Raw genomic sequence first — 22,337 nt, 5'->3', positions numbered from 1 at the left:
TCAGAATCCAGATCCAACTTCATGCAGCAGCACACACATATGACCTTGTATTGTTTAGCTAGAGCTTAGGTGTGCATGAGTTGTGGTTGTGGGCTTTGCAAGATGTTTGGCACCTGCATGTGTATTTAAGAGTTTGCACTCTTCCATAAAGTACCTGGAATAAAAAAAAAAAAAGGGTGAGGAACATCCATCAGAAGAGTGAGAAGACATGGTTTATGGTGGCTGCCTTGTGGAAAAGCCAGTCCCATGAAGCACATACTATTACTAAGCCTTGTTTCTTCTTCATACAATGATTGGGAATCCCCTTATTTTTGGTAATGTAACTTTAAAAAGAATTTTCATAGCTTTAAACAGAATCCATATGGTAGGTGAATATGGAGGAAATATAATCTTCTGAGAGGTGATGCTTTCATATAGCCTAAAAAGTCTCTATCTGGACACATGCCTGCCCTTCTACATTCAATGCTTGAAGGAAAAGAATAGTGGCCCAAATCTCTCCCATTCAGGTTGGCTAAATACCCTCTCATGGGTTGCCAAAGTTCCTAACCTAAGCTACAAGACTCTCTTATAAAGAGCTAGAAGGTTTAAAGGAGACAAGACAATGATACAAACCAAGTATGTTTAAGTGCCTGAAGGTTGTCAGAATCGGCAGCTATGTCAAAGGCTATTTCTTAGCGATCAGCTCACTGGGTAGGCTCCCAAGTGGTCTTTCAGAAATAAAAACACAATACCAACAACTATACCAAGATCAGAAATTCACCCACTTTGGTCATTTGGAAACGCCAGTTCAAAATCCCATGCACTGCAATTTGCATTATAAATGCATTAACTTGGAGATGGGGGGTGGCTAAGAGAAATATCTGGATAAGTTTCTGACTGTAGATGCAGACCATCTTTAGCTGCCCAGCGCGAACTGTTTACTATTATGGTGTGAGGCAGCCCAATAGGCCAATTCACCATTGTACTGAGGATGGGCTCCCACAGTACCAAGGACAGAGGGCTCTTGTAACAAGAGATAACTCATGGAGAGGGCACAGAGAAGGGTTAGAGAAAACAGCCAGGAGTACTTTAATAAATCCCTGTGATCATGCATGCTACCATAACACAAATGCACCATGTTGAAATATGGCTGATAATTGGCTCCTGTCCTCCAGAGCAACCTTCTGCTCTTATTTAAGGGATTTCAGAATTCACAGGGCAACATTTTGCACAACTAAACGATTGACCCTGCTTACAGCATCATAGAAGTTTGACACTGGTATCCCTCTTATTTATGGTTACTACTTCTACCTGTGTTCTTTTCACATTTTGATAGGTCCCCTGTTTAACTGTTTGCCTCCTCTACCACATCTGTGTAACACTGGTGGGCAGCCCTGCCTTTGTCATCCCTGTAGCAAAACCGCCTGGAGTAAGGCCTGGTGGTATTGTGTGTGTTTGAGTGTGCGGATGTGCTTTTGTTCCTGAAGTCAGAGAAGTTACTGAAGTACCTCGCCATACACTCTGCATTCTACACACGTATGTGGGAAGGGAAGAGGGAGAGAGGAGTACATATTGACCCCATTTTTTTCCCCCATCTGGCTGGAATAGGAGTAACTGTAGGTATTGGCCACGAGGATGAAGCCTCCTTGACTATCCGAGGGCACACATTTCCATGCCTGAAAAGGAAGATGGAAGGCGGACTGCTCCATCAGTACGCAAGCGCCTGGGCTCCCTCCCACAGATGGCACTTGTGTGATGCGTGGGCAATACGGTGGAGAGGCGGGCACGGGCTGTCAGAAGGACGGTGTTGCTTGCTGTGGAAATCTTGGCGATTTGGGTGCGTGATTCATGAGCAAAGCAAGAAATCACTCTTACAGGCATGGTCCCAAGATCCCAGATGGCTAATGGATTTCATCCTGACTCTTTCCTTCATTCTTTACATAATTATCTGAAGGCCTTCTACAAGCCAGGCACTGTTCTAGGCATTGAAAATGTACCTGTAAACAGAATAGGCAAAGCCTCTCTCCCATCATGGAGCTGCATGAGTCTGGTTCCATGGCCGGTGGCCACCTCAAGCCATAGATTTTTGAAAGATTGCTCATCTGCATCCAAGCTCATGGGAAAAGTGATAGTTGATGGGGAGTCAGACATGGGGTTGGATGGAACAGGGACAATCTATACTGTATATCCAACCCTGCCCAGGCTGCCAGGTGAGTCCCACCGCTGAGCTGATGAGCTGCCATGGTAGGGCAGCAGAGCTGTCATGACCCCCCGCCAGCGCCCCCAGAGTGCTGGAGGGTGATAGGTCCGAGGCTGGGGCAGCGAAAGGTACAGCAACAGCACGAACAGCAGCAGCTTTCCCCGCTTGTTTCTCGCAGCCAAAACTTGCTCTCAACTTTTACCGTAGAAAGGGAGGGACCCGTTCTGCCTCACCCCGAACGCTCGTCCTATCTAGTGTAGATGGGAATGCCCCTTCTATAAGGAGCTTCCTGTGTTAAGACCGGCAGGGCCGTGGGGGGTGGGGAGCTGGGCAGGAAGAGGTTAAAATCAGGAAGGAGAAGAAAGAAAAGACATTAAAAGAGAGGAGGACTTAACTTCCAAATAAAAACAGGCCACCCAGTGCAGGCTTCAACTGTACTCCTGGAGTCGGTTAGACTGAGAGCCTTGTCCGTGGTCCTCTGATAAATAATTAATTCATACAAATGTATATGCTTATTAGAAGAGTCTTTCAGATTCAACAACTTCCTGGCTTTTTTAGCCCCAATTTTAGGGTCACGCTGAATTCCTCCATCTTCGGAGGCTCCCTGCGGCTGGTCAGCTAACGACACGTGGGCCCTTACAGCACGCCGGGGCGAAATGCTGCCGAGCACGGGGTTTCCTGGGCCTGGGTGCAGGGCTTCCAAGACGGCTCGTAAAGAAAACTAATGAGTGAGGAGCTGATCGCGCATCAATCAGTTCCACCTGTCTCCGAACCTGAAGGAGCACCAGACTCGCTTCCCTCCCCGGTGAGTCTGGCTGTGCCGATCCCATTCATTCTACCGACGTCTGCTTCCCTGTATCTCCAGTTCTCCACTTTCAACGTGGATTGGAATAAATCGCTTTTAAATTGCTCCAAGACGCAGAGGAAGGAGTCAGAGGCAGAAAGGGTTATAAACGCAAAGCCTGACTGGTCTTCAGTGTCATTATTTCAAAGCCCAAGCTCTATTCATTTGAGCGCCTGCTGCTGTGTTCTAGGTATGAGGGGAGATTCTGCAATACATGGCCTCATTTTCATCGTATTTGCCGACTATTTTAGCCATAATTCCACTCGGAGTGCTTTAATACATTCCAGGCAGATGAAGAGGCAATACGAAATGGGTTCAGTGATAGCCTGTGAGGGCACCAGTTTCTCAAGGATAAATACATGCCCCTCACACTCAAAATGCAGGCCGCTGTCCCCAGCTGTCAGGCAGCTTGGACATCACGGGTCTCTTCTCTTTCCCTCCCTGGGACAGGAGGGGCCTCAGCTTCGGCCTATTTCCTGCCCTCTGACAGGGTAAGTGGATGGTAGGGGAAGTAAGGGTTCTTTTAAAATTTCCGAGGCTGGGTTAATAGGACTGCGCGAGACAGTAATGACACGCTGTTGAAAACCAGCGCTGCCAAATGTAATTTTAAAGGAGCTCGAGCTTTTCCCACCATCTGATGTGGGGAAAAGTAAAATGAGGCAAATGGCAAAAAATAGCACTGCCACTAAAGGGCCCGGACATTCTAGCGATTCTAAAATGTCATCCTGAGACAGAAAAAGAATGGGAAGCCAAGAGTACAAACTGGGGAGCACACTTCCCTTCTGGGTTGCTGTGAACAGTCATTGGATTAGAGATGACCTTGCAAAGGAAAAGAGATCTTAAGTACCACAAACCAGATCTTTAGCTAAGGAGATAAATAATTTACCCGACTATTTTATTCATGGCATCACCAAATGACCTGGAGGGAGAAATGATCAAATGCAATCACACATGGAGAAACTGAGGCAGAAAGGAGGTACATATTCTGTTGGCTGGTGAGTGTCCACTAAGCATTCTCCAGTCTGGGTGTTTATTCATGAGGATATTGCCTTTAAGGGCCCAGAAGAGCTTTAATTTGCAAAAAGTAAGATCAATCAGTCAATCATGAGTTAGGGTTGCCTCCCAGGCAAAGTGAGTGACTGTGGGCCAGCCGAACACTCTAGTCTACTTTCTCCTGGTGACCATGACCTTAACAACAATAGCACCTTCCCCACCCACCTCTCTGGGCTCTTGTGAGAATCAGTCAGGGCAGCAGGTGTGAATACACTTTCCCAAATCCCAGTGTCACACAATAATGAGAAATCTCTCATAAGCCACAGAGCTTCTCCCCAACTCGGCCTTCCCCCGACCTTCCATGGAAAAACCCCACCAAGCAGGGCCCAGAACTGAGATAGTCACTGTCAACAACAAGCTGCCCTGTCCCTAACTTAAGGAAGGGATCACACTTGCTTTCTTCACTCTAATATCCCTTGCACCACGTCTGGCTCTTCAAAGCCAAACTCAAAGTCTGTTTGCAAGTCCCCTAACATCATTTGGTACTTTTGCAGGCACTGGGTCAAGACAATGCAGTCATCACGTGACTCAAACAGTTCTCCATCAGTGGTTCCCCCAGTTAGCTACCCCATGGGGTCTGCAGTGTGTCTACGTCTGTGACAATCAGCCCCTTCAGCCCCTTACCAGAAGTTTCCTCCCACTCTTTCCCAGCAACAGAGCAGCTGGGGGGTTTGTGGCTCCCTACTGAATGTGTCTGCTCTGCCTGCACCACGTGACCCTCCCTCATCTCTCCTGACGCCAGGCATGCCCTGCCCACTGTCTACCTCCAAATCTTTCACGGTGCCTTCCCTGCACCTTAAGCCCAAAGAGACCCTCCCCTTGTCTGAACTTCTTCAGTGTTCACTATGAACTTTCTGAATGAGGAGGTGTGAGGAAAAGCCAGTTTGGGGCCAATTCCTTGAATAGAGCTACTGGGGAGGTAGGGGAGCCAAGCACCCCAGGCAAGCTTATATGAAAGTCGCTGCTTGATCATGAGGTCTGACCTTTGAGACAGGGCCTTACATTTTCTGCTTGCCACTGGATCCCCAGAGCCTTGCTTGACACAGCGTGGGTCCTTGGTAAGTAAGTTGTAAACCGTGGCAACGTCCTTCCACAATTAATTTTACAACCACGGCTGATCTAGAAAGCCACTGCCTGGAAATGACCTAACGAGCTTCTATAGCATTGAAAAGACAACATGAGAGATTCTTATCCCATTTGTAACACCAATGGAAACAAACTGTAAACAACATCAGTGACGGGTTCTTACACAATCCCTGAAAACCTACCTTGGTTTCTCGGAGCAGAAATTGCAGGTCTCGTCCACTGAGGATACCATGGTTTTTCACGTAACTGGGAATATTCTTTGTGCTGGAGCCGTACACAGTCGCGTGCACTTCCATGTAGGTGTGAATAATGTCCAGATAGATTTTCTTATTCTAAAGAGGGGACACAAAGGAAAGGCATTTTTTTTTTTCCCCTTTTCATTCTTGTAACAACCTGCCTCATAGCTGGAGGCCACAGAGACAGAGTTCTTAATATAGAGATTGCAGGAATGTGGCAGTCCAACCCGTAATAATTCTTTCAAAAGTAATCTGACTGGATTTGGAGGGCAAACACAGTCATCCCGCTGCTGTACAATTCTGCAGGAAGGAACTTTTATGTAGCAATATATCACTGAATACCAATGATAGCTCAAGGCCAATTGTTTTAAAGTATTATCCTCACTTTGTAAATTACCAGGGACCCAATACTTTGCATTTGGCTCCTCTGCCTTATGGGGGAGGAAGTTTGGGAAAGGAAAACCCAGAGAAGGCCGTCAGTTGGACTAGAATATTTATCTGGAGAAGCTAAGCTGTCCCCGAGGAACGCAAACATCCCCGGCTCTTGCCAGTATTTCTAGTGATGATTAACGCATGTTGTCAGAACCGGATCCCACCTACTTGGGATGAGGGGAGACTAGCGTTTCCCACAATGTACGCTGATTGACTTGGCAGCTGGCGAGATAATGAGCATAGCCAGGTAGACAACAATGGGAAAAAGATTAAACGTATACCTTGATGAACCCTGAACCATTCAAAAGTAGTTTTATTTTTATTAGAAGCAAAACAAAATCCCTTTTCTGTACTTAATTTCAAGGCACATTTCCTAAATCAAAACCACCTGTGAAGCGGAAGCGACTCACTTTCCCTTCCTCTTCACGTTTCTGTGTGACTAAGTAGCACAAGCTGGGTTTTGGAGGTTGCTTTTTCTTTTCTTTCTTTTTTTTCTTTTTGAAGCTTGAAAGATTCAAGTTCTGTAATGTTTTCCAGTTGTATAAAAATGGGACAAGTTTTTTTTCTCATTCTAAGCCCGTTTTCACACACTCTAGGAAAATGTATTAGTAGCCAATTCTATGAGTAAAGACCACAGGGGATGCAGGGGTGTGGCACCAGCAGCCATGGAGCTCAGGGAAGGGGTGGGGGGGGAGGGTGGCAGCGGGTCCCAGCCTCCTCACAGTGTTCTGAGCCGGACTCAGGACATGCCCTCTGCCATGAACGGCCCTGGTGGAGAATATTACAGCGGGCTCTCCATGTTGTGGGATGCATGTTTCAAATCACGTATCAAAAGTCTTCGTGTCTGGAGAAACAGCCTCGTTCCAGTTCTCCATCCTATGCACTAAGATGATTTTGTTCAGAAGCAGCCACATCCACGCCTGCACTCTAATGTATGCATGAAATGAACACTTGGCCTGAAAGTTTAATTTCATGCCATGTTTGGTGTGGCTCGAAGATGCTAAATTCATCACTCAGAGATGTATACCCTTGAATTAATGCAGAGGTGACTAGAAAACAGTTTCTAAACCCCGACTTCCCATTCACAGCGTTAGTCAGATTCAGTATCATTTCCTTGATATACATTAATTTGAGGGGTTCTCGGATATGGGTCTTGTGCTGCATGGACCTGGTTAACTCCTGTCCCCACAAATACCCTTTTTGGGGACTCCAACCCTGCCCTCAGCCCCTGGTGGGGAGGAAGGAGATTCTGTAACCCTGGCCCCCTGCCACTGCTGACCAGCCCAGGCTGTGTCTGACCTGAGGGGAACCCACCTCTAGGCTGGCCAGGAGCCTGGGACAGGGTGGCCAGGCTGCAGAGGGTGAGCTGAACCCATCAGACCCTCTGTCAGGAGCTCAGAAGCCGGTACTCAGAGAGACTCCTGCCAGATGGCCGTGGGCTATAGAGCGGAAAGGTCACTTGGTGTTGGAGTCTGGGCGATTATGAGCCAGATATAAGTTCTGAGGAAGGCAGCTGCCAGTTCTGAGGGGTGGAGATGAAAACAGAGCCAGGTGAGAGTTGAAAGAGGAAAGGGGAAGACTGAGACAGACAGTTGGTAATCAGAGGGACTGAGACCAAGTGACTGAGACCAAGTGACAGAGAGACAGGGCATGTGAGAGAGAAAAGAAGGAGGAAAGAGGGTGGTGGAAGCCAGTGAGGAAAGAAGCAGAGTCCTGGAGGAGAGAAAACCTGGTTCTCGAGCTGCTTCTGGGTCCCACTCCATCCATAGCTGTTCCCTATCCTCAATTTCCCAAATCTTCCTGGATCCTTCCAACTATAATAAAGGCAGTTGCCCAAACTTTCCCCCATCCCATTCCATACTTTCTCTTGAGCAATCCTATCATCCAAAAGGAGACTTGTCAGGATGTCTAGTTGGGCTTTGATCAGGGACCAGGCAGGCATCTCTCCTGAAAGCAAAAAGAGACACTTCCCTATGAAAAGCCAGCTGCTAACTAGTGAAGATGGACCAAAGGACCCTGAATTGGTTCTGCAGTGAGGGACAAAGAACAGTGAATGGCCCACTTGGTTCCTGTCCTGGAGGATACTCACCTCAGACAGACCTAAGATTAGGATTCCCAGACCCAGTGCCTGGGGAGTGAACAATATACAGGATACAACACAGGTATTGCCAACAACTCCAGGAAATGTGGGGGCTCCTTGAAACACAGCAAGTGGGGGCAGTCTCAGGCAAATAAAAAGCAGCATACGCAGGGGCTAATAATAAAGTCTGTGCATTTATTTTTATTTTTTTTTTTTAAAGATTTTATTTATTTATCAGAGAGAGAGGGGGAGAGAGCGAGCACAGGCAGACAGAATGGAAGGCAGAGGCAGAGGGAGAAGCAGGCTCCCCGCCGAGCAAGGAGCCTGATGTGGGACTCGATCCCAGGACGCTGGGATCATGACCTGAGCCGAAGGCAGCTGCTTAACCAACTGAGCCACCCAGGCATCCCAAAGTCTGTGCATTTATTAACATAAAGTCTGAAAGGAGAAATTACCTTCAGAGAGAATTTATGTAATTTCAGGAACAAGAAAATCAAACAGGTTAACAGAGGAAAACAAATGTTTCCAGTGTAACTCTAACCTTTGAAGCGGACCTGACAACTGGGTGATTTAGCCCAGGCTTCTTGTTGCCACCTGTGCCGAGTGCAGCAGAGATCTGGTAACGGTGACTCACGTCACAGATCCCAGGGCAAGGGGCACTGGAGTCCCCCACACTGAGCTGTCTCCCTGCCTGAAGGTAACGCTCACTGGATGCGCTGGGAATCCAAAGTGCCAACTCTACCTTACTACCACTGCCCGATTTTCAAGTGCACATGTCCAACTGCCTCCTGAACCTGTCTACCTTGCTGGGCTGCAGGCACTTCCAACTCAACAGGTTAAAAAGGGGATCCATCACCTTACATTCCCAGACTAGCATCATCTTGTGTGCTCCTCATCTCAGTGACTGGCATTAATCTGCACCAGATTTACTAGGTTCCTGCACTAGAATCACCCTTTTCATTCCCCCATCAAGGTGGACACAAAGCCCTACTAATTCTGCCTCCATAGTACCAAATAGGCCTCGATCCCCACCCACTCTGATGGTGCCGGGATTAGTACAACCGGCATCTTAACACATCTCCCTGGGGCTCAAAAAGGTGATGCACCTTGTCCAAGATTTCAGCAAGTGAGCAGCAGCTTTGGGACTGACCACAGAACAATCTGTAGGGCTCAACATCACTTTTGAACTGTGCAAAGCAATACTATGTATAGGGACAAATTTTTTTTTTTTTTTTATATGGACATTTGTGGTTAAGTACAAAAATATGCACAGGGATGACAGACTCCACCTTCCGGGTATAGATTACTGAGGTGGCAGGGAGGACTTGGGGAGGTGCTTTAATGGTTTTAATGGTATTTGTAATATATAATTTCCCTGTTAAAAATAGCAAAATGGTAACATCTACATATTTGGATGATGGGTATTTGATATATTAATTAAAAAGAAAAGTTTAAAATGCATGTAATCAAGAATGAAGAGAAGCCACATTGTAGGACTTCAAAGCTGGCACCATTGGCACCTCACTGGAAGGCTCAGGTCCCACCATGAAGAGAGGCTCAAGGGAATCCCTCCTCTCTTTGAAGTACGTGGCTACCTTTGGGTTTAAGAAATAGGGTGCTGAAGTTTCTTAAAGCAAGTGCGGCCCTGCCTTTCCTTTCCCAACCCTTGGGTAGGACCAAAGTGGGGAGGGAGATGTACAGGGACGAGGACATTTTCCAGCATCTCCCTCCCTTCCTTTATGTTAGATATTTGGGCCCAGGGTGAAGGTCTTACCATGAACTGAGTGTCCTGGATCTTGGTGATCCAAGAACTGGATTCAGATCACTCCCTAGAAAGCTTTCCCTCTCCGACCTAAGAGACCAAGGTCAAAGCACTTTACCCACTCCCCAAACCCTATCACCTACAAGCTAATGAGATGCAGTCAGAAGCGTCTTGCACTGACTGTCAACCCCAGGCAGGTGGCCACCGCCCCTTTCTGGGGGCTGAGACAACTGCCTCCAGTCTCAGCTGAGCAACTGGGGAGCCCCAGGACACGTCAACAGCCTATACTTCAATTTCAGTTCCCCTTAAAAACAACCAAGCAAACTGATTAAAATTCAAATCTACCTAAACTCATTTGGAGGTGGCGGGGAGGGGAGATGCAAAAGCAAAGGAGAGAACATCCTGGAGCAAAGGAGGAGTGTTTTTCCCAGGTCCGTGGATGCTTGCGATTGTAGCTGGAGGCAGGTGCATTTTCAGAACTGGTCATAAGCTATTCAGAGCTCGAAGACAGAGCTTTAGGAAAACAGTTCAATCTAAAGCAATACTAGCACGATTCTACAGCAGGGGGAGAGGCAGAAAGCACAAACAGAGAACCACAAGCCCTTTCCTTTCCCAGCTGGTGAATTAGGGGGAGAGGAATGTTCTTTGGCCAATGTCAGCATCGTGAACTATTGGTTGCACTGGGTATTACACACTCTTCTTGTCAGCAATATCCCTGCTCCCCGCTGCAGACACGTACATCCTTTCTCCCGGACTCCACTCTCTTTGTAGGTGCCTTGTCATCTGTCATTGTTTAAAAGAAAGAACTCCACAGCTCTGCCCAGAGTCTGTTGGTCCAGGGAAAGCACCTAATCAGTGCTGAGCCCGTGGGCATCCTTCCTAGGAAGAGCTGATGGGTGTGGGAGAGCCAATCCCTCCCCAGAGTTCAAAGTCACACTGAGCCATCCAGCATGGGTCCCATCACATGGAGGTCAAGCTCCAGGCAGAGAAAAATGAAGTCCTTGCTTGGACAAGGCCAAAGGCAAGACAGTGCATGTTCCGGCAGGGTTTCGAACCACGGTTCCAGTTATGTCTCAAGTGGCTCCTCGGCCCTCCCCAGGTACCCCGAGTCAGGCAGTCCCCTGCTGTGGCTGGAGCTAGGAAAGCTGGGTTCTTTCCATTTCAGCAGGAAGAACGTCCAGACAAGTACACTGTGACCAGATTTTTATTTTGACCATCAAGGATTTTTTTTTAAAGATTTTATTCATTTATTTGAGACAGAGAGAGCACTAGAGAGAGAGAGCGAGTATGAGTAGGGGGCAGAAGAAGAGGAAGCAGCAGGCTCTCTACCGAGCAGGGAGCCCAACATGGGATTGGATCCTAGGACCCCGGGATCGTGACCTGAGTCGAAGGCAGATGCTTAACTGAATGAGCTGCCCAGGATCCTGGGCATCACGACCATCAAAGATTCTTAATATTTTTTAATGTAGTAGCCTCCACTCCCTCCCCTACAATTACAGAAACTGGTTTACTCCACAGTTTTATGAATACACGGTGATGAATCATACACTTTAAGAAGAAAGTCCATAGAGGATGCCTTCCCTCAAACCATACCGGAAATGCTTCACTAACTTCTGCTGTGACATAACTCCTGGAGAGTTCGGGGTTGGACTGGTCCATTCAGCTGAACTGAGATCTTGTGAATCTTTCTCTACGCCTGCCTCCTCCATGCACTGCATCCACCCGTGTGAACTGCTGAGAGTCTCTGAGCTGATTCGTCATCTGAACGGTGACACAAGCTCCCGAAACTTCTCAGACTCCGCTCCCCACCTGGTCCGTGCTCTCAGCACCCAGGCTGCCCAGCACTGTCTGACCGGGAGGTGGGGGGCAGCAGGGGCTCACAACCCTGAAGAGCATCCCAGATGCAGAGAGAGCTGGACCAGGGCTCACAAGAAGCAGGTCACAGAAGGGGGCAGGGCAGACAGAACTGCCCTCTTTCTCTGTCCTGCAGACCCCACCAAAGCCCAGTTCCTCCTGGCAAACCTTCTAGGAAGACCAAGGTGCGGTGTGTGTGTGGCTCCTGGTGGAGGAGGAGCCTGCATGGTCAGCTGGAGGTCATCTCACCTGGTCCTTCTCCTGCCTCACTTCCTTCTTCCTGCACCCTTATGGCCCTGGGCTTGCAGCAACTTTCCCAATAACCAGCGATACTCAAATCTGCTTCGGGCCTTGCTTTCTATAGGCCCTGGGCTGAGGCCCTCACCTCCTTCAATCCACCATTCTCAGGGCTGGTTTCCAGAACTGAACTGAAGGTTTTGCTCCCCTGTATAAAGTCTTCAAAGGCTCCTCATGGCCGTGAGAGACGACCTTGCTAGGGATGCCCACAAGGCCCTTCCCAAAGCGGGCTTTACATCCCCACTCCTCCTTTGTGTCAGGCCTAACCTACGTTTCCCCCACTCTGCCTTGGCCCAAATGCCCTCCACTCCTCTCCTGGGCTCCTCCCCCTTCATTCCCTGCAAGCTGGCAATCCTTGGGCCCACCCCAGGTGAGGTGAGCGGCCACGTCCTCGGTTCCCTCAGTATTACCAAATTAATCACACAAGGAGGCCACTGGAGGGAGGGAGCTCTAATGCCAGCACGGCCTACACAGAGCCAAGCCGGCCGGCCTCTTGAGGTTATGAAATCTAAATGCTGGAGAGACAACCAGTCACAAACAGCCCACGGGGCAGTACGCCGAGGCCAGTGCATTCACTTCCCTTCTTCGCCTCCATACCTCCTCGGAGAGCCTTGGCGCCCCATCCACCCCGTCAGGGGAGTGCTTCTCCTTCCGGCTTGGCGTGCTGCCTCCTTCCAACTGATTTTGTTCGAATAAATTCTTAAGCTTTTTAATACACCTCAGTTTATCTCTGAACTTCCTGTTTGGCCTCTCTGGGCTGCACTGTCCTTGCCTGCCCACCCTGCGGGGCGGGGGACCGCTGCAGGGCAGGACCCCGGAGGCTCTGGGCCTGGGGAAGAGCTCAGGAAACGGGCTGGGTGAGCCCAAACAGGGAGCAGGAAGCACAGCACACTAAGGCGCTCACGGAGGAGACAGATCTCAGGCTCCCTCACACGCGACTCCCTACCCAATGCTGCCCATCTTCCCACCCTGCCTCAGGAGCCAGGTCCTTCCTCCACAAAACCTTCTCCCAGCACATGAGCTTGAAGTCCGTGACTTCACCTCAGGGTGTATTTTAATGAAAATAAAAACGAGAGTTGCAGACCTTACAAGATGGATTTCATAGTTGAGTATCTTCCTTATAACCTAGGTCTCTCAGGAGTGGTGAAGTAGAAGGACAGGAGGGAGGGAGACATTTGAGGGAAAAAAACAAACAAAAACACCAAGAACAATACCCCCCCCCCCCCGCCCCAGCAAAACCCTACCTCATCAGTCTGTTCCTGAAGTCTAAAATTCAACCAGGATGAAAAATTCTTTTATTCCAAGATTAGAAGTTCTAAAATGCAAATATCTGAATTTCAGCAGTGAAGCAGAAAGAATTTACATTACAGAATAATTAGACCTTAAGGTCCCTGGCTCATTTACTGCTAGTAACCACCCAAGGTTAAGGTGTGTGTTGGGGTGTGTGTGTGGGTCAGGGTCCTTACTGTGTCTCACCCAGGCCTCCTAGGGCTCTGGAAGACTCTGTGAAGTTAAGATTCTCCAAGCCTGCACCCTGACCCTTCCTCCCTAAATCCCGACCTTTCAAGGAGAAAGGGGGATGTTCAGTAATTACAGTGGGAATAAGAAGGGGAACCTTGTGCTCTTGTCTCCAGCCTGGTCTGTGGCCCCACTATGCACCCATGGCCAACAAAAGGGAATCTGTTCCCTTTTGCTGTCCCAGGCTTCACACTTATTCTTGATTAAACCTTAGCTGGTATAAATTACAACTCTTCTAGCCACACTTAAGTATGATACGAGTGGTTCTAGAACCTACCGACTGCTGAGTTTTGGGCAGAGGGCAAAAAGAATGGATGTGGAATGAGTGAAAGGGCAGAATATTCACCAGTACTTGACGTATTTTCTACTGTCCAGTTAGGTGGCTGAAATTTCTAAGATTTTCACAGAAGAAATTCAGAAGATTTTTGAGGCTTGATGGCTAATGTGGAAATAGCAAGCAGCCCTGTTACTGCTGGTGGTTCTATAAATACTGGATAATATCACTTCCCAATTATATCAGACACCTTCTATGTGTGCTGAGCTTGAACTGGGAATAAAATGTACATAAAAGCTACTTAAATAAGTATATACCCTTATTTAAAAATAAATGGCGCTCACACTGCCCCCCCATCCCCGCCAGACCATAAAATGGGACAAGCTTGAAAGGAGTTTCAAGATGGCTAGAGTCTTCCTCTTGCTGCCCAACTTGAACCCAAGCCCACCCCACTCCCTGATCTTCCGGTCCAAACCTTAGTTGGTTAGCTAGCATGCTTCCCCATTTTCCCAGCACTTTCAGGTTTCAGGGATTTCTCTGCCTTAGCAGGAGCCTTCTGTAATTTAACAAATGTCTCTCAAAGGACCCTGGGGATCCACCAGCCAGTTTGTGGAAACAATGCACTCCCCTTTCTGCTTTGAGAAGGGCAGGTCTCCAAATTGTAAAGCTGGCTTCTCTCAGGGTCCCCTCTCCCTTCAGCGCAAATGTGGTCACTTAGGGATCACAGTGCCCCTTACTGTGTTTCCTCCACTTCCAGGAGTGGAGGCCAAAGCCCACCAGCTACGCTCCTATGCTCAGAAAACAGGCCGACAGGTGGAAAACAGGCCCCTGCCACCCCCACCAGGTGTCACAACGGAAGGAAAAGAAAAATAAGAAGCTGCCTTGGCAAAACTGAGGTTGCAGTTTTTAGAGAGCCTGCATGGGGTCACTGATATATGGACTGAGTGGAGGTGACCTGTGAGCCCCATCCACTCCTGACAGAGTGGAGGACACGGGATCTGGAGGGGCTTACGCCAGCACCCAACAATCGGATGCGGTCTGAAGTCAGAGGAAAAGGACAGAGACACTGTCCTCTGTGTCTCCAGGGAAGGATCTGGAATCACATTCACACCAGTGGGCAGTGTAACAGGTGCGAACATGGGGCTTCTCCTGCCAATTAAACTGAGGCCCCAAAGGCCAGCCACAAAGCAACAGGTACCAAGTAACTCAAAGTGAGCAGCCAGCCCACATCCCCACAACCCTGAGAGAGGAGGAGGGAGGTCATCCCTGGGGAGCTGCTGGCCCGTTTCCCTCCTCTACTTAACCAGGTGAGCAAGGCTCTGGAGGACCACTGGGAGAGCTTCGCATGCATCCCCAGAACTCCTGGGGCACACAGATTAGCACCAGACCCAAGCTTTAAAATGCCTCCTGGTCAGAGCCTCTGGGACTGGGAGGATGCCTTGAAGGAGACATTGGGAATGGGCCAGAGCTCCCAGGGTTTCTTAAAATAACAGGTGACTGTTTCCCTTGGTGCAGGTGTGGACCACACAGAAAGGTGCCCCACTGGATGCTTCGGGGAAGGGCTCTGTCCAAGGGGCCACAGGGAGAGTGGGATGCTGGAAACCAGCCCTGAGAGGGAGCCACACCTTCATTTCAGGCTTCTCAGTCAAAACAGCACTTAGAAGAGGAAGGAAAGGAGCTTAACTTGAGATGATGTTCAGTTTCCACTATTAAACTAGAATGGGTATTTTAATTACTGCACTTGGGCTATTCCTGGAACTGAAAGTAACAATAGTTTGTTTTTTTTTTAATTTTTTTTTTAATTTCCAAGTTTTGTAGGACTTGCCCAAAATTATATCCAAGGGGCAGAAAAGACTAACTGTACAGTTCAAGGGAGAAAAAAGTCGTTCCTTGCCTGAATTCAATAGAAGCTCCCTCTTTCAATGTAATGTTTACATATACAAGGTGGAGCATGGGTAAAAGTTTTTTACTTTTAATACTTTTAATACTTTAATAGTTGTGAGTGTATTTACATACGGCTTAGAAAAACTATCACACCCATGGGATTTCATGCTCATTCATCACTTACGATAAAGCTAAAATAATTATTCTTAAAATGAACTCATTAAAAATACCAAGCAATTAATAGCCCAGGTGGGGTATGCAAGTAACAGAGGTCTGAATTTGGTGTAGCTGACTTTCGTCTGGAACCTAAGGCTTCAAAGAAGTGTGTGGTGGAGAGCCTCCTTTCACTAAGAGAAGAGGAAGGGCCACCACTGGTGGCAAGATCATGGCCAGGGCACTCAGGTCAGTCCCTCTGTCAGTTAGCAGGACCGAGATGCTTCTGAGCAGTAAAAGTGCAGCGTGATGGAAGAGGTGGGTGGATGGGTCACAGACTCAAAGGGAAAAGGTGGTAAACCGCTCTCACTTAATGTTGTCTCACTTTGCCGAAGTCCGGGGATGGAAAGCTTCCTCATAAACCACACTTTCGCCCTGTGGCAGCTGTCAGACTTCACACTCCTCAGCCAACACCGTGCATGAAGTTCACTCCCTGGGTCTGACCTGGAATGACTTTCTCCCCGCGGAACGTCTCACACTTTCTGAAGAAAGTCTTGTTCGTGGGTAAGCATGTGCAAGGCTATCAGAGTGAAATGTGTGGGAGGCAGGAGACTGGGGTAAGCTTTAGGCTACCTAGAACCACCTAGATCAGTCTGGACAACCTGCTTTATCTTTTGCAACTTTGACTTCCTCAGATGTAACATGAGAGGCTTGTAGATTGGAAGGTCCTTTGAGCCCTAAAGTCCATGACTGACATCACTTTAGGGGCACCTGCGTGGCTCTGATGTTTAAGCGTCTGCCTTCAGCTCAGGTCACAATCTCAGGGTCCTGGGATCTAGCCCCACATGGGGCTCCCTGCTCAGCGGGGAGCCTGCTTCTTCCTCTTCCTCTGCTTCCTTTCTCATGCTCACTTTCTCTCTGTATTTATCTCAAATGAATAAATAAAATCTTTTAAAAAATAATAAATTTACGACTTAAAGTACCTTCCCCCCTGCTTTCCCAGGGGTTATAGAGCCAGTAATCTGTAAAGGAGATGAGGTATGTGCACTGCTAATGGTCTCCCAGGTCCCCTCTCCTCACAGCTCACCCATCTCTGGGAGTTCTCACTGTTAAGCTCATTAGAAAACTGCCTTCTGCTGCAGAGAGCCAAGGATCCCGGGTGGGTTGGGGGGCACAGTATTCCAACTCTGGAACAAGTCACTCTCCACCTGACTTCCCTAAAGAATCAGACCGAGGCTGGCCACCAGGTGAAAACACAGGGAGTACCCAGAACTTCTGACACCCAAAGGCGATCATTTGTTAACACCCCTGCCTTTACGGCCAAGATTATTTTCGGGAGTAATTATGAAAAGAAGTGAATAACAACTGGAAAAGTGAACAGAGGACATCTTCCTTTCTGAGCTTTGTATATGACAGTAAAGGATGAAAAAAGATGACCATGTGAAAACAAGAGATTAATCCTTTTTAATTACATTAAGTATTCTTTTATAAATAGGGAAAAAAAAATCTCTTTTGGTCTCTTTCAGTAATGTGCCACATCACATTTTCTGTTTTCATGTGTTAGCGTCCGTACGTCTGTCATGGACTCCATCCAAACCAACGTGTCCCAGGTTCTTGGTAATGGGCACTGTAGCCATATTCACCCACCTACCTTTACTTACAGCTTATCGAGGATTGCTTTTTATTAATTTCAAACTGTTTCTTTCATGTGAAGCAAGATACACAAATAAGAACACACAAAGTGACAGGCATTACACATACCCAACCTGGTTAGCGCTGCAAGCTGGGATGAAAAGTAATGGCTTTCCTGCAATCTCTAACTTTTCCACAAGTAATTACCTCACAAACAGAAAAAAAACCAAAAACCAAAAAACAAAACACCTACCTCTAAAATGACAGTTGGCAGCCCCAAAGGGGCACATTTCCCACGGAGTAACTCATATTGAGGTCTAAGAAGTGAGGTAATTAGAGACGGCCATGTTTTGGGGTGGGGAGCAACCAGGAAGAGAAAATGGATACTGAGCCTTCCACAGGACAGGCACACCTTTCGCTTACATTCTAGAGAAAGGCTGTCCCCCAGGCCTCACCCCCCTGTTAGCTTCTCCCAGTTCCAAATAAGAAGGAAAGCTTGAGGGGCGCCTGGGCGGCTCAGTGGGTTAAAGCCTCTGCCTTCGGCTCAGGTCATGATCCCGGGGTTGTGGGATCGAGTCCCGTATCGGGCTCTCTGCGCAGCGGGGAACCTGCTTCTCTCTCTCTCTGCCTGCCTCTCTGCCTACTTGTGATCTCTGTCTGTCCAATAAATAAATAAAAAATCTAAAAAAAAAAAAAAAAAAAAAAAAAAGAAGGAAAGCTTCAGTTTGCCAAACCCCACACACAGGACAGCAGTTTACTCTGAACTGAAGATGTGTGTTTCTCTCTGGATTCCGCAAAAGCAGAGGTGCATTGGGGGTGGGTGGGGTAAGGCAGGGGAGTACTGGCTCTATTAATTTGATTCTGAATTACCAAAAAAAAAAAGGTACAGAAAGGATACCATGTTGTGAAGAAACACAGCAATATACAGCCTGGGACCAGAGAAGGTTTCATCTAGTACTTAATCTGCTCTAAGAGAATTAATAAAATTACCTGATGCTATGGTAGTATTTGGAGATATTCTTCCCTTTGGAACTCTAATGAATTTACAAAAAGAAAGCACCTCTTTGGGGACACCAGGACAACTAAACACATTCATACAGGTCACAGATATGCCCTCTGGTGCCGTCCCAGGCCCTGACTAGCAACGTCTGCGCAGAACAGGGGACATCTCCGAACAACAGAGAATTCCGTGTGCCAGGAAGCACTCATTGTTGGGATGGTTTCGTGCAGGGTAAACCGCACTGCTTCACAAAGACTGAGGACTGTTTGGAGATCCTTCTGCTTGGCTCTTACCAGCAGGAGGCATTTAGGGTCAGCACTTTCTCCCAGGAAGGACTGCAGAGTTGGGTCACCTGTCACCAGTCCCGCTTCATTATTTAGAAGAGGAGAGGAGTGAACAGGTCTCTGCCTGTGACAGCCTTTCTACTGGCAGGCCAGGCCCCCAGCTCCCCCGCTACCCTTACATTCACCTGAAGGAATGTGGCTTCTTCTGGGCAGCCCCCCACATTTGTGTCAATTTTAGTAGGCAGTGTGGGGCTGAGAATGAAGCGATCTGGGGTTTTATTCTAGCTCTGTGACTAACTTCCTGTGGGAGCTTCAGGTTTTTTTATCTGTAAAATAAGGGAGTATCACACCTGCCCCACTATTGCAGAAGAGCACACACAGGAACAAATGAGTTTTTTTTTTTTTTATGGTTATGTGAAGGGGTCACAATTCCCCCCACATTGTCTGATACACACACATACACACAATCACACCCCCACACCCCACTGTGCCTCCCAAAGAGCTCCACCCAGCACTCCTGTCCTGTCAGAGACAGAGCACGGACTTCCATGTGGTACAGGGCAGACCCTTCACCCCCCAAGGGGTCCTCTGTCCTCGACACTGGGCCTGACTGAGGGAATCCCGACCTCTGAATGAGTGGCACACTTGCTTCTGCTGCTCCTTGTCCCTGGTAGGCCCAATGCTAAGGCCTGTGCGTGGTAAATTTCCTCTCCAAGGCATTCAGCCCAGTGCCATCCCCATTAAAACCCATGACTTCATCATGATGGATGTGTCACTTTGCAATAATGTGCATAATCTCTCTCCTCAGAATAGCAAGTGTCAACACATCTTTGTTGTAAAGGCTGGGACCTGACATGTGATAAACCAGGCCATTTAAAACACAAGTCTCTCTTGGGCTCCTTCCTTCCTCTGCTCCACTCAAACTAAGAGCACCGTTCTGAATTCCAGGCATCATCTCCCTGCACATTTTAAGGAAGCCACAATACAGAGATAGAGATTTTGATTTTGGCAGTGTGGTGAAGCTTCCCTTCAAAGGACAGCTAACCACTGGCCTTTCTGTGAAAGACTGATTTTTTTAAAAAAGATTTTATTTATTTATTTGACAGAGAGAGAGATCACAAGTAGGCAGAGAGGCAGGCAAAGAGAGAGAGAGAGAGAGAGAGAGAGAGGGAAGCACGCTCCCTGCTGAGCAGAGAGCCCGATGCGGGGCTCGATCCCAGGACCCTGAGATCATGACCTGAGCCGAAGGCAGAGACTTAACCCACTGAGCCACCCAGGTGCCCTAAAGACTGATTTTTAAGAGGGACATGAAAAGTACCCTCCCCTTCCCTCTCCCTGAAATAAATCATGCCTCTTGAAATCTCTTCATTTCTGACTTTTCTAAAACATAAAGATAGCAAAATAAAACTGATTGGCCTAATTCATACACATTTGAGTCTAAAATGCTGCAAATAAATATTTTTAGAAGGAAAAGCAGCCAAAGTATCTAATTTAGAAGCAGGGGCTTGAAACAGAAACAGCTAAAATATAGTGGGGAAATAAAGCCGAGGTCTCATAACAACTAGCATTTTGGAAACCCCCTTTCCTACTTTCCGCACACTATTTGCTCCCACTCTATCAATACCTGTCCTCCACCCACTTAGGCTGTGGAGTTTCTCAGGTGGATTTCTCAGGCCCTGAGTTCTGAAGGTCTGCCCCGCACCCGAATGTTCGCTGTCACTTTTCCTACAGAGGTCTAGGAAAAGGGGCTAAAGTCAGACCTGGGGATCAGTCTGGACTCTATGTGCTCCTGGCCAAGTGGTTTTACCCACCTAGATTCTCTCTCTCTTTTTAAAGATTTTATTTATTTATCAGAGAGAGAGAGGGAGAGCATACATAAGTAGGGGGAGGGTCAGAGGGAGAAGCAGGCTCCCTGCTGAGCTGGGAGCCCAAAGTGGGGCTTGATCCCAGGACCCTGAGATCGTGACCTGAGCTGAAGGCAGAGGCTTAACCCACTGAGCCATCCAAGCACCCCTCCATCCAGATTCTTCAAGTGATAACTGCTCCCCCTTTTAGAGAGGCCACAAAGAGCCCAGGAGATGATGGGGACTACAAGGGGCTATGCCGTAGTTAGGATCTTCTCAGGACTTCTAAACGTGTGTTCCCTAACAGTCAAGCCCTTCTTCTCTATCCCTTGTTCACGGCCCACTAACTGTTGTGCCCAGTCTTTAAGCGACTCTGTCCTGCTTAGAAGTATCGCCTGCCATTGCCATCGCCCACAGTCCCTAGTCCCTTTGGAGGTACTTAGAGCAGTACTTCTTTTTGACACATCCCTCAAACCGATCTCTAACAGCACCACCTGCCCTTCCCCCCGCCCCCCATCCCCCCCTGCCAAGGGAGCCCTAATCCCTTCCTCTGTAGGCTCACCCACCCTGCTAAACACTGCCTGGGCTGGGTGTGTTTCCCATTCTCCTTGATTCCAAGCCACTCTCCCTACCCCCCGGGCGTTGGGGGGAACCTGTTCATTATACCTCCCATCATTAGTCTGGAAGCTGCTCAGTAAACATCTGCTAAATGAAACAGTCAGGAGTCCAAGAGCAAAGACCTCTAGCATCTGAAACAAGACAGGGAGCAGCAACAGTCTGAGAGGGGGCAGAATGACACCAAAGAAGTGATGTTTACTCAGTGAAACTAACCTTGTGTGGGGGTGGGACAGTGGTAAGAAATGGCTCCCCACAGTGCACATCTGGGCCCACATTTAAAAGGAACTCTGCAGGGATGCTTTTAGCAAAAATCAGTGACCACAGTCTTAAGATTTTGGGGGTGGAGGACTTAATTCTCAGAGACTAGAATACACAACCTGGGACTTAAATATGTCCCTGGTGGCAGTCTGAACCACTCCATACAGATCCTAGTAGAAACAGAGTCAGAGTGAGCTCCTTGGAGAAGTCCTCCCTCTGAGAGGATCATGTGGGCCTGCCCCAGGATTCAAAACAAAATTCCCCTTCTGAAAACAACAGCAACTGATCTGTTGAAAATAATTAATTTCTTTCTGTATCTTCTGATCATAAAAAATGAGCTGAAGCTGAATTTTGCTTTTGGTGTCTCTTGTTCCTAGGGCACCAGGGTTTTCCTGGAACCTCATACAGTCCCTCATCTAATGAATGAACGGGACTGAATGATGTGGGGTACACGGGAATGTTCACTGTGATGTAAGAAAACAAACAATGCAAATGTTTGCTTACGATTTTCAATGTTTTTCTAACGCATATAACATTATTATGGTACTGCACAGGTTTTAAATAAATTAATATCTGCGGATTGGGAGTTCCTACTCAATTTTTTTTTTTTTTTTTGCACTGACATGGCTCTAATAATCGGAACCAAACAGAGGACCAAGTGGCAGTCCCTCCTCTGCAGGAGTTTGCAAAGATCCACCTGTCCGCAGCAGAACAGAGCATGTCAGATTCTGCTGGCATTTATTTTTCCTAGAAGGGCTGGGAAAAGCAGATGAAATCACACCAAGGCCCACCCTGTCTTGGTCACTAGCCGTTCTCAGCGAGAAAGAGTAATTCTAAAAAGGGAGTGACACTTCTCTTTAAAATTCTAGCAGGAGGTGGGAAGGGGACAGTGAATGTCTTCATTATAAAGGTTCTCAAGAGGAGGCATCTGGTCTCCTGTGTCCTTGGCAGAATTTCTGAGCTCAGGCCTCCATATTTTCTCTCCAACAGTCCCCTAACACCCACTTAGGCAAAAACACAAGCATTCCAAATTTATTACAGGAGCAGTT

General features: G+C 47.8%; 1 protein-coding gene across 4 annotated transcripts in view; it reads right to left on the bottom strand.

Annotated features, from left to right (window-relative positions):
- Nucleotides 1–22,337, bottom strand: part of MGAT5 (alpha-1,6-mannosylglycoprotein 6-beta-N-acetylglucosaminyltransferase) — a 345,401-nt gene that overhangs the window by 41,737 nt on the left and 281,327 nt on the right. For all 4 annotated transcript variants that reach the window (XM_059166698.1, XM_059166699.1, XM_059166700.1 and 1 more), the window contains one exon: nucleotides 5,345–5,494. In XM_059166698.1, coding sequence (XP_059022681.1) covers nucleotides 5,345–5,494 — 150 coding nt within the window. The remainder of the gene's footprint in view (nucleotides 1–5,344; nucleotides 5,495–22,337) is intronic.

This window comes from Mustela lutreola, chromosome 3 (assembly GCF_030435805.1).
Source record: "Mustela lutreola isolate mMusLut2 chromosome 3, mMusLut2.pri, whole genome shotgun sequence".
In the NCBI taxonomy this organism is placed as follows: Eukaryota; Metazoa; Chordata; class Mammalia; order Carnivora; family Mustelidae; genus Mustela; species Mustela lutreola.
The sequence above is the reverse complement of the archived record's forward strand: the minus strand, read 5'-3'. Positions and strand labels throughout refer to the sequence as shown.